Below are 12,133 nucleotides of genomic sequence, written 5' to 3' on the forward strand. Positions count from 1 at the left end.
AACGATCTGAGTGGTCCTTCAGCGACGTCCAGCGTGCTCGCACACTGTAAGGACCTCCAGACGGCGTCCGCGTCGTCGCGTCCGTCACCATGGCAGCGGCAGACTGTTTCCGAGAGTCGCTTTCATCGCTCTATATCTCTCTCCCACTCGGGTCGTCTCATGTAGGTGCGAGAGAGACAGAGCAGCGAATACGACTCATCAGTCTGCAGGAGGCCCTTGGCGTCCAGGAGGCCGACCGCCGCCGCGGTGCCGCCCTGGAGGCAGCCCGAGGGGCCGGGCAGCAGGTTTGTCCACTCGCCAGGCTGATCTTCCATAGCCTCGCCGTCCAGCGTGTCCAACCCCGCGCCAGGCCGCCGACTCACGGGCAGAATGGCGGACTACATATTGTGCCCGGGCCCTTCCTGCCGTCCGCCTCTGAGCTCGCCGTTGTTCGTCCGGCCTGCCGTCGGCCTGCCGAGGGCCGCGCCGGCCGCGCCCTCCGCTCCGCCCGAACCGGTTGCCGGCCAGCGCGGCCAGCACGGCCAAGCTCCCCTTGCAGCTGCCGGCCGCCGCGCCCCGCCACGCCACGCCCCGCCACACTCGCAGTCATCATGTAGTGCAGCGCGCAGCACGGCCCGACAACAGCCCCACTAGTGGCGGGTAGGGCGGACTCGACGCGGTGCCGCCGCCGCCGTGCCGCGCGGTGCGGCAGGTGGGCGCGCAGCGGCGCAGCACCGCGCAGCACCGGCCGGGGCGGACACGGCACGCGCCGCGCGGCCCAAACGGACGGACGGCGGCCCAGCTAGCGACTCTCTCTCTCTCTCTCTCTCTCTCTCTCTCTCTCTCTCTCTCTCTCTCTCTCTCTCTCTCTCTCGCTCTCTCTCTCGCTCTCTCTCTCTCTCCCTCTCTCTCTCTCGCTCGTGAGGCGCCCCGTACAGGTGCGAGAGAGACAGAGCGACGCGATCAGGACGGCGACAGGACAGGCACTTTATGACCGCGCCGCGACGCCGGCCGGTCGGCCTTTCCCTTTCGCTTCCTGCCAGTGGCGTTGGCGGTCAGTGGCGACGCCGGAAAGAGCGACGCCTTTTGCCTACCCGCAGCGGCCTCACTCCGTCTCTCTCGCACTCAGGGGGCGTCTCGTAGAGGTGCGAGAGAGACAGAGCGACAGAACGATCAATCATTCGACAGGCGAACGCAAACGTCGGGGTGTGTGCCGGTCGACGGGGAAGGCCAAGAAAGGGCGGCCCGCGTCTAAGGGGTGTTGCCGTGCTGCCTCGGCGGCAAAACGCCCGCGAAACCATACGGCCCGCCGGGTGTTACACTGTTACACATTTCCCCGTTTTATTCATGAGTGGCATTATTTCGCGTCGCGCCGCAACGCCGCCGGCGGCTTTTATAGTGCACGGGCACGGGCGCCGCCGCGCCGCGCACACACACTGACACACTGTAACACACACACACGCCCTTGCGACGCGCCTTGCGAGGGGAGGGGCTGCTGGGCGTCGCGTCGCGTGGCGTCGCGTCGCGTCCTCCCCCGGCCGCCGCGGCCGCCGACGCCGTCCGCTGTGCGTTTGGCCGAGGGGCGCAAAAATGGCGGCGCGGCATAAAAAATAAAATGATTATCCGATTGTGAGCGCGGTGCAGCAACAACGCGGCAAGACGCAAGTCGGCGTCGGGCGGCAACAGGGCGGCGTGGCACACTGTGCGTGGCGCGGCGGGCCGTGGCCGTGGCGAAGCAAGCGACGCAAGGGGTGGCCGGGTCGCACGCTCCCTGCGTCCTCTGCCAGTGGTCCGCCGCTCCGCCCTGAGGGTCCTTTCCAGCACCCCGCCGACGGCACGCCGACGACGGCGCCCGGCGCCGCGGGGGCCGCCCAAAAGCCTCCAAACACAACCCCGAGGAAGAATAGGAGTTGGTCGCGCGCGCTCTGTACAGCGTCGTCGCGCTTCTAAATATTTACTGCCGCCGCTGGCCAATCACGGAGCGACTTGGAGCAAGGGCGCTGAGGCATGCGCGGCACAGTGGGCCAGAAGACCGGTGGAGGCGGCTGAAACTCTAGACGCGTTTTGAGCTCCAGAGTCGCTGAACAGGACTCGAACCCAACGGCCCCACCAATGGATTGCTCCGAACGAGCGATCCTGGTGGGGTCACACGTTCTGTTCGAGTCCCAATTAGCGACTCTGAAGCTCAACAAAGTCTCGTATGTATTTCGGCCACCTCCGGCCCTCAGGGCGGCCCCGCATCCACAACCGCGGTGATGCAGCGAGGGGCTGGTCGCGCGGCACACTGGTCACTTCTACCAAGGTTCAAGGTTTAGTGCGTTGAAAATGCGAAACGTGCGCGCGTCGCAGCCTAGTGATCTGAGACAGTCGCTTCAAGCCTCATGCTGCGTGAAACCAGTTTACACGTTCCCTCAGCCTATCGCAAGGCTGGATCAACAGCCCGCGGACATGCCCACGACATAGAAAACTACAAACAATGAATACGGTGTATAGAGGGGGTGTGCATTATCGCATGTTTCTCTTGCACGTGTGCGGTGAGATACCCGTTCGCCCTCAGAGAAAGGTGTCAGCCTCGTTCATCTCCTTCCAGCCCCACACGGCTGAGCGGTTCCGATGAATCGTTTCGTCACCCTGTCTCTCTCGCACCCGTGCGTGACGCCCCGTGAGTGCCACGAGGGCACAGCGAAGAGGTGGCCGTTTGCAGTGCAAGAAGAGTCTACTGCCTGCAGCTACGCCTCCACGGCCGCTGCAAACTCCGCCGCGACGCGCCTCGCGCATCTTCAGACTGGTTCCGAGAGTCGTCTTCGTCGCGCCGTCTCTCCTGCACTCATAGGACGATCCCGGTTTAGGTGCGAGAGAGACAGAGCGACAGTATAACGACTCTCGGAATCAGTCTGCAGGGCGGCAGGGCGTCGCGTCGGTGACGCCGCAGCCTCGCCGTTGGCGTTGCCGCCGCGCCGCCACCCCTTGGGGCTGAAGGCGGTCGCGGTGCCGCGGTGCCGCGGGGCTGACGGTGAGGCTCGCTGGCCGCTCTGGCTTGGGCTTGGGCACGCTCGCGGGTCGAGGGGCGGCCTTTTGTTGTGACGGACCGAGCAGCCCTCCGCCCCGCCCCGCCCCGCCCCGCCCCGCAGCGCAGCGGCCTAGCGCGGCAGATGTGTGCTCGCGGGACGCGGCCTGCATGGCGGCCTGCACGGCGGCGGGGCGGGGTGGGCCGGGGCGGCGGCCGTTAGCGCGGCGCGGATAAACGCGCCCGGCCCGCCCCTATGCCGCTACCGCCGTGCTACTGCCGCGACGCCACCGCCGCCGCCGTGCTCGGCACGGGCCATCATGGCCACCGCGGGGAATAAAAGGGCGGCTGGGCGCGCCGCGCCACGGCACAACGCAAGGCCATCAAGCATCGGCCCCGCGCCCTCCCCTCCAGGCCGCCCTGCCGCCCTGCCAAGTCGCGCATGACCCGGTGAGGCCGACGAGGCCCTCCCAGCCCTCCGCCGTATGTCGCTGCGAACGCCGCCGTCTGCCGCGCTGTGCCCGCGCTGCGCCAAGGGCGGATCCAGAGACGGGTTCGGGGAAAGGATGTGATGTACTTCTACGAGAATTGCAGCATCCTTGGTTTAGAGGGGGGAGGGGCAAAAGTTGCCGACTTGGGGCAATGCCCTGCGCTCTGTCGCGCGTTCAGCTCACCGCCGCCGGGGGGCGGATGAGTGGAGAAGGATGAGGATGAGAGAGAAGAGGGCCTATAGGTGCGCTACTGGAGTCGACTAGAGTTCAAGGCTGGAATCTATCTGTCCAGCGTGAGCCGGCTCCCGGTGTGACTTGGCGAGGTCATAGACAACGTACGTAAGTGGGCGAGGTTGACGAGCACACACGCTGAGGTTTAGTCCGCGGAAGAGGGCCGATACCCGCTTGTACCGTCACGGGGCTCTTCTCGCGTGACTGCGGCCTTCCAGGTGATTACAGGCTGGGCTCTTGATACGCAGGCCCTCCCTTTCCCCTCGCCCTCGCGCTGCGGAGTCAGGACGCAGCCTCTCTCCGGCCGAGCGCTCTTGCCCGGCTTCCTCGTACAGTACACAGTGCTGTACCGACCGCGCCGCGTTGCGCCGCGTTGCGCCGCGAAGCCAAGTCGACGTCGCGGTGGTGCCGCAACCGAACCGCGCGGCCCTCCGCGACGCCGAGGCGACGCCGAGGCGACGCCACGCCGCGAGGGGAGGCTCCCCACCCCCTGCCCCCACCCCTCCCCGGCAGTGCCTAGCAGTGCCGTGCCGGCCCGGCCCTAAACTCCAAAAAGCCGAAAGCCGGCCCGCGGCCCGCGGCGCGGAGCGCGGAGGGGTGGCCGACGATGGCCGACGAGGGGCGCGCGGCCAGGGCGGGCCGGGCAGGCCGGGACCCGGGACCGCGGCGATGGCGCAGCGAAGCAGCAACGCAGCGAGCGAGGGACAGACAGGGGGTCGTCGTTTGATTGTTTGATTCGCGCTCGGCTAAAAAAGCCAAGCGGACGGCTGCAGTGTGACGGGAACGGGGACGGGGCAGCGTCCTGCCGGCCGGCACCGCGCTGAGCTGCGCTGAGCCACCACACCCGCCGCTTCGGCCCCAGCGACCACCCGCCAAAATTCACGCCAAAATTCACGCGCCAAACAAGTTTTCCTTTTTCAACTTCCTCCAGACGGCGTGCGACGTGCAGTCCTTGACGCAAGGCCGTCGTCCACGAGTGCGCGCCGCGTTCCGCCCAGAGAGGACGGACCTCCTTCTGGTTCCGCCCCGCGACCCCTTCCCGACTACCTACTGGCGGCCGTTGGGGAGCGAGGGGCTCCAAGGCTGCTGCACTGCCACGGCCGCCACGGCGGCGCAGCGCGGCGCAGCGCGGACCCCGCGGGCGGAAGCAGCGGAAGCAACCCCCTCGGCAGGGGCGGGACCTGGGCGGAGCCGCAGGCGGAGCCGGGCCGGGGGCTGTCCTTCAATCGCGTGCGCCCGTTGAATGGGGAGAAAAAGGCCCACGTACGGCACACACACACTCGCACTCGCGCACCTCGCAACTACACACACACACACACACTCACACAAACGCGCGCGCGCGCGGAATTAGGGTTCGTCCAGGCGGCAGATTTGATTGTGATTGTGCAACAGAAGACGGCCGCGTGCCGCCATGGCTGGCGAGGAGGTGGGGGTGGGGGAGTCGCTGGCCGTGCACTGGTGAGAGTGCATCATGCACGATGACCGGCAGACTGATTCCGAGAGTCTTTCTCGTCGCTCTGTCGCTCTCGCACTCATGGTGCGTCCGGTAGAGGTGCGGGAGAGACAGAGCGACGAGAACGACTCTCGGAATCAGTCTGCAGGGCGGCGAAGGGGCTCGGTGCCGAGAGACACCACCGACGCGGCGGACGCGGCCGACGCCGTCCTGGCCGTGGCCATTTTGGCCACGTTGGCCATGCCGCGGCGATCGATGGCCTGATGGCCTCCTTCCCGCAGTTTGCTCTAGGTCGGGGAAAAAATAACAACACGCCACGGTCGCCACGACGCCACCCCCTCCCCTCGGACTCGGAGTCTCGCGGCGCGGTGCGTGCGCACAGTGGGACAGAACGGTCAAAATTGGGAAAAAAATATTTGACGGTGGAAAACCACTCCTTGGGACCCAAAAAGGTCAGAAACCAAGCCAAACATGATTTGGACACCAAATGAGCCCCATAGCCTAGAAAAATACAGAAAAAAACGCGCAAAAGAGATTAAAAATAGCTAAAAGTGTGAATATCAAAAATTACTCACTCGAACGGGACCTGAGGTGGCCGAATTTGGATTCCCCACAAAATTTTAAGTCAGAATCGTGAGAAACATCCGTGGCATTTTCAATACCAGTCAATATTTGGGCCCTTTTAATAGTCAATAAAAGCTTAAAAAAGCTTAAAAATAGCTAAAAGTGTAAATATCAAAAATTACTCTCTCGACCGGGACCTGAGGTGGCCGGATTCGGATTCCCCACAAAATTTTGAGTCAGGATCATGAGAAACATCCGTGGCACTTTCAATACGAGTCATTATTTACACCCTTTGAAAAGCTGAAATATGCTGAAAAAGGGCTTTAAAATAGCTGAAAGTGTAAATATCAAAAATTACTCTCTCGACCGGGACCTGAGGTGGCCGGATTCGGATTCCCCACAAAATTTTGAGTCAGAATCATGAAAAACGTCCGTGGCTTTATCAATACCAGTCAATATTTAGACCCTTTGGAAAGCTCAAATATGCTGAAAAAAGCTTCGCAATACCTCAGAATTTATGTGTACAAATGTATACAAAATGTATACAAAATATTGACCGGTATTGAAAATACCAGGGACGTTTTTCATGATTCTGACTCAAAATTTTGTGGGGAATCCGAATCCGGCCACCTCAGGTCCCGGTTGAGAGAGTAATTTCTGATATTTACACTTTTAGCTATTTTAAAGCCTTTTTTCAGCATATTTCAGCTTTTCGAAGGGTGTAAATAATGACTGGTATTGAAAGTGCCACGGATGATTTTCATGATTCTAACTCAAAATTTTGTTGGGAATCCGAATCCGGCCACCTTAGGTCCCGGTCGAGAGAGTAATTTTTGATATTTACACTTTTAGCTATTTTTAAGCTTTTTTAAGCTTTTATTGACTATTAAAAGGGCCCAAATGTTGACTGGTATTGAAAATGCCTCGGGTGTTTCTCACGATTCTGGCTTAAAATTTTGTGGGGAATCCAAATTCGGCCACCTCAGGTCCCGTTCGAGTGAGTAATTTTTGATATTCACACTTATAGCTATTTTTAAGCTCTTTTGAGCGTTTTTTTTCCTGTATTTTTCTAGGCTATGGGGCTCATTTGGTGTCCAAATCATGTTTGGCTTGGTTTCTGACCTTTTTGGGTCCCAAGGAGTGGTTTTCCACCGTCAAATATTTTTTTCCCAATTTTGACCGTTCTGTCCCACTGTGGTGCGGGTCTCGAAGAGACACCTCCCGAGTGAACTCTTTTCCAGGCGGGGATCCAGGAGAAATGTAGTGCGGTGTGAGGCCGTTTGCCCTCCCCCCCCCCTTCCCCTTTTCCCCCGAACCTCTAGAAACAGCCTGGAAGGTAGGCAGAAGGCCACACATTGCCCCTGTAACAGTCAAAACGTGGTCCGCTAAAGGCCGCCGACGTCGCCGCCGATGTCCATCGCGAAACGTACCGCAGGCTGCGCTGCTTGACCGCCGCGAACCGCGCCACCCCGAAGCAATGTTTCTGGGTAGGGTACCTACACTGCTTCCGGTGGGGCTCGGGGGGCCTACACTGGGGGCCTATTCGGGCCGGCCGGCATCTTGGCGGGCACGGCCAGGGCACGGCCCGGGCACGGCGTGCGTGTCTAACATGGCAACAACGGGCGTGCCGATGCGCTGTGCGTCGCTGTGCATCGCTGTGCTGCGCCAGGTCGCCAGGTACAGGCCGAGTAGTACATTGTGTGAATTGCAGTGTGCTCTATGCCGGCTGGGTAGGGCCACAGGCCCACGTAGGGCCGGGGCGGCCGGGGCATTGGCAGGACAGAGTAATGCGACAGGTAAGCCCTGACACAAAGGGTCGGGCCCCGGGCCCCGCACCCGCAGGGCCGCAGGGCTTGCAGACCAGGGCGGCCGCGCCGCCCCGTAGGGCCCCGGAGGCGGCAGGGCGGGGAGGGCGGGGCAGGGCGAGGGGGGCAGTACGAGGCCTTGGGGCCGCAGGGCCCTGCGCTGCGCCCTTTGTGTGTGGGGGCCGGCCGAGGGTGGCTGGCCGCGCTGGCCGCCGTGTCCAAGGTCCTCGGCGCAAGCGGTCCTTCCAGATCCGCAGCGCCGCCGGGACGGCCGAGACCGGAGGGGCGCTGTGGGGGCAGATGCGAGCGAGGGGTCCATCGCGCCTGCGCCATGCCTGCGCCATGCCTGCGCCATGCCTGCGCGCCCCCAAGGCCGCCGACTCGGAGGCCCTACCAAGGGCCGCCCAGGGCCGCTCAGGGCCCGTCGCCCGCGGTTCTGGAACCCCGGCAGGGAGGGACACTCCTTCCAGGGGGCTCCGCCAAGGTGCGCGCCGATCTCTCCCGCCTTGCAAAAGCTGCAGACTGATTCCGAGAGTCGTCTTCGCCGCTCTGTCTCCCTCGCGCCCATGAGGAACGCCCCGTGAGTGCGAGAGAGACAGGGCGACGAGGATGACTCTGCTGGCCGTGCAAAAGCCCGCGCGGCCGTGTGCGGCCCGGGGCGATGACAAAGCCTGGCTGCGCGGCTGCGCCAATGGCTGTGCCTCCCCGCGCCATCCCACCCTTCGGCCCGTGCCGCTTCGGCCGTTTGCACTACACTGTCCCGAAACAATGCAACCAGGCGGCTGGGCAAACAGCAGCTGCCGAGCTTTTGGTCCGCAGAGAGATCGGGCGCCCCATCACCCGGCCGCCACGCCCCGCCACGCCCCGCCACGCCCCGCCCCGGCCGCATCGAGGATCGGGGAAGGCTGAGGCACGCAGGGGCGGATACGTGGTCGTTGGGATGCACTATAGAGCGGAAATCGTGGAGGGCACGGCGACCCATCCCGGGCGTGGCGTGGCGCGGCGTGGCGGGACAGCGGAACTCAGCCAAACCGCCCTTGTCGCCCCGCCTGCCTGCGGGGCCCAGTGGCACAGCGGCCCAGCGCTCGGCAAACACACAAAAGACGGCTGCTAAAAACTCGTGGGCTCGATCCGCCCCCCGAGACAAGCGAGACAGGCGGGCGAGCGATGCCGTGCCCGTCACGAGGAGCCTCCAGGATGCGCAGGGTCCCTTCAGGATACTCCAGGAGGCCCAGGAATGTCCAGGATCCTCTAGGAGTTGCAAGATACTCCAGGAGGTCCAAGACGTCCAGGATCCTCCAGGGTCCTCTAGGAGTGGCAGGATGCTCTAGGAGGTCCAGGATCCTCTAGGAGTGGTTGGATGCTCCAGGATGTCCAGGATACTCCTGGAGGTCTAGGGTACTCCAGAGTGCCCAGGATCGGCCGGGCCATCGCGGTGTTCGCGGGGCTTGGCGTCAAGGGCGGAAGGACAGACCTCGGCGTCTCTACTCCGCGCGAACACGCACCGCGTCGCACCGCGTCGCACCGCGCACACGTGCCGAGGCGGCCGCGGCCCTCCTGTGGCCATGCCTGCCATGCCTGCCATGCCTGCCATGCCTGTGGCGGGGAAGCAGGGGCTCTGCCGGGCTCTGCAACCGCCGCGGCCACCCCTTCCCTGTCCACGACGTCCACGACGTCCCTGGCGACGCCCAACGAAGAGCACGTGAAAGGGCCGCGGGGGGTCCACGCCGCGATCCACGCGCATCCGCCCGAGCCGCGCATTAAGTAGTTCCAAACTAGAATAAATTTCACGGCGAAAAAAACGACATCGAGGAACAAACTTTTGCATTCACTGCAAAAGAGAAAGGGAAGGGGGGCCGGAAAATGTCACCGCCTTGTCAGCAGGGTAGTGTGCAGACGGCGATGTGATCCGACAAGGTGTGGTATATGGCACGGCAGGGCACGCCACTGTGGGGCCTGCCAAAGCGTACCAAAGCGTAGCCAAGGCGCAGCTTGGACAAAAGGGCCCCTATCCTGGCGGGGGAAGGGCATTGCTGCGGCCCTGTGGGGCCCCGTGCAGGTAGTGGACCCAACGCCCCGCCGTGCCCCCCGTGCCCGATGCGCTTGCAGTGCGGCATGGCCTGCACGGCCTGCATGGCCTCGGTGCCGCAGGGGCCTACACGGCAAGCCCACGGCCTACGGCGGGCCTGCACAGGCGGGCCTGCCCCGAGGATAAGGACTTTACCTGCTCGATGCGCCCCATGCTTTGCGCCGCTTGATTTTCTTTTTTTTTTTTTTTTTTTTTTTTTTTTTTGCTCCGATCTTGACTACTCCGAATTTCGTGGAGACCTTCCCAGAGACTGGAAGCGCGTCTCGTTGTCCGTACAGCGTACGTGCGTGTACTTAGAGTCCTCCAAATGGAACGTAGAACGTACACAGTGCGGGAGTGTCCCGGACAAGACTGGAGGCACTTGGGCTTCCTGTCTGACCGCGCCGCCGCCGCGCCCGCACGCCCACGCCGACGGAGGCTTGCTCTTGCTGCAGACTGATTCCGAGAGTCGTTTTCGTCGCTCTGTCTCTCTCGCGCCTATGCGGTGCGCCTCATGAGTGCGAGAGAGACAGAGCGACGAAAGCGCCCCTCCTCTCCAATTTAGTCTGCAGGCCACGTGGGATCGCGAAAACAACACGGCCACCCGGCGAAGGTGAGGATCAAGGTGATGCTGGACCTGGAAAAGTTGAGGTCAAACGGAAGGGGGGGGGGACTTTCAAAAATATCATTGACTAACTCGAAGGGCCCAACAGACCCTGCGCGGCGGCTGCTGCTGCTGAGGGTCTGTCAAGACGTACGCACCAGTACCTGTCAACACATTTTTAAAGCCTCCCCAGAACCAGGACAACACAAACCAACGACCTGCTTCATCCTTGAGTTCTCGATCAAGGTACATTTTGTTCAACCCTATCCTTACTGTGCACTTGCCTCAGGCCCTCTTTTCGCCAAAGGGTCTCTCAGCCGAGGGGCCACCCCCGATAGAGTCCTAAGCGTGTTCTAGGACGCTACATCTTGTTCCATGCTTCACGCATTCAAATCGATTGGTTGCGCCAAAATAAGGAAACGGATCCCATTGACTAAAAAATAGGAGTCCAGGGAAACGATGAGTGAACGGAGATGGCGTGTAAACATGGGAGAGTTTCAGTAGTTCTCCGTGCCGCCGCAGTACAGTGGAGCGCCAGCTGCTGGCCTCGATACCCCGCACTTCCCTAGCACTGGCTGGCAATACTCCCTGCCCCGCCGCTTGCCGACAGAGTCTCTCGCTGCTGGAGTAGGGCCGACACTCATCAGGACACTTTCTTGATTTGCCTGTCTCAGTGAAGAACAGGTCGCTCGAAATCAAGTTCGATCAAGCTCAACAGAAATCCCAATACATCGCAATGATGTACAAGATTGTTCAAGTCTCCATCCCGCTTTCTATCTTCGAAACAAATACAACTGGACTGCAGGCTATCGTAAACGACAACAGATAGTTAGGAATATTCAGTTGAACAAAATATCATTGCAATTTTGACAGTGAAGAATAATGTACACAAATTTCAGTTTGAACAAAGCAATGAGTTGAAACTACTCAATATTAAGTTTGACAGGTCAATACCTCACAACCCTGAAGTAAGCCAAGTTTTAAGAAGGTTTACACAACTAGTTACTCTAGATTTGCCGTTTCACATGCAGAAAAAACATAAAAACTAAAAAAAATAATTTAAAAAACAAAACAGTTATGGCTCAAAACAACAAGGGACGAAGGAATGGCATGGCAATGTCTATAATTTTCACATGCAGTTCATCACACCTAATTTCTAAGCAGCTCAAAATAATCATAGCAAAAGTCAAAATATTACTTTACGATTGAGTGAAAATGCAATTCAACGTATCCGAACACTCAAACATACTTTGCACAATCCTCATACAAAGTGGTGTGGTTCACACTCACATTACGCTACTGCAGTGGCAGTTTGTTACTTTGAGTTAAAAGTTTATGAAAAACTGCTAAGGAATCTCCAACAGACGACAACATTACAGATTTTGGCGGTTGTCACCTAACAATACGACTGTCAAAACAAGTCTAACCTCCCACTGATGCATTTGACTTACCCTTTCCAGCTTCTGGAAGTACTCCCTCAGGAAGGAGATCGGGTTGTCCGGTCTTGTCACACACAGCTGAATAATGCAGTCCTTCAGCAGTTGTTGAATGTTGTGAGTTTGGACGTAAACTTCACATTCTCGAGTCTGTTCTTCCTCTAAATTTGTGGCCATCTTCAGACAAGCAGACAACAATTTAAGGTTGACCTGATTGTCAAACACCAACTAGCCCGAAACTGTCCTCAGACTTTCTCGAAATGATTTCTTTAAAAGAAATGTCGAAGTATATGTACGTTAAAGTTCAAACAGTGCAGTCTTTTAAATGTTCATTTAATCAGGTAAATTAAATTCTCTAAATGGAATAAAAATACCGAACAGCCGACGACGACGACGACGTCCACTGCCGTCACTAAGTAGATCCAACCTTACGACAATCGACCAGCGTGGCCACTATTCTGATCAAATTTTCTGAAATGATTCCTAGTTTTGGCA

The 12,133-nt window shown here is 59.9% G+C and overlaps 1 protein-coding gene across 2 annotated transcripts in view; it reads right to left on the reverse strand.

Annotated features, from left to right (window-relative positions):
- LOC117639392 (cAMP-dependent protein kinase type I regulatory subunit) overlaps positions 1-12,057 on the reverse strand; it is an 88,531-nt gene extending 76,474 nt beyond the window's left edge. Inside the window, exon 1 of one of the 2 annotated variants that reach the window (XM_034375020.1) lies at positions 9,755-9,952. In XM_034375020.1, the coding sequence (XP_034230911.1) occupies positions 9,755-9,772 (18 nt within the window). In that variant the 5' untranslated portion in view covers positions 9,773-9,952. Of the gene's footprint in view, positions 1-9,754; positions 9,953-11,653 lie in introns of those variants that run through there. The other variant, XM_034375003.1, reaches the window with a different exon arrangement.
- Positions 12,058-12,133: the final 76 nt, after the last annotated feature.

This window comes from Thrips palmi, unplaced genomic scaffold (genome assembly GCF_012932325.1).
Source record: "Thrips palmi isolate BJ-2018 unplaced genomic scaffold, TpBJ-2018v1 HiC_scaffold_1, whole genome shotgun sequence".
NCBI classification, from domain to species: domain Eukaryota; kingdom Metazoa; phylum Arthropoda; class Insecta; order Thysanoptera; family Thripidae; genus Thrips; species Thrips palmi.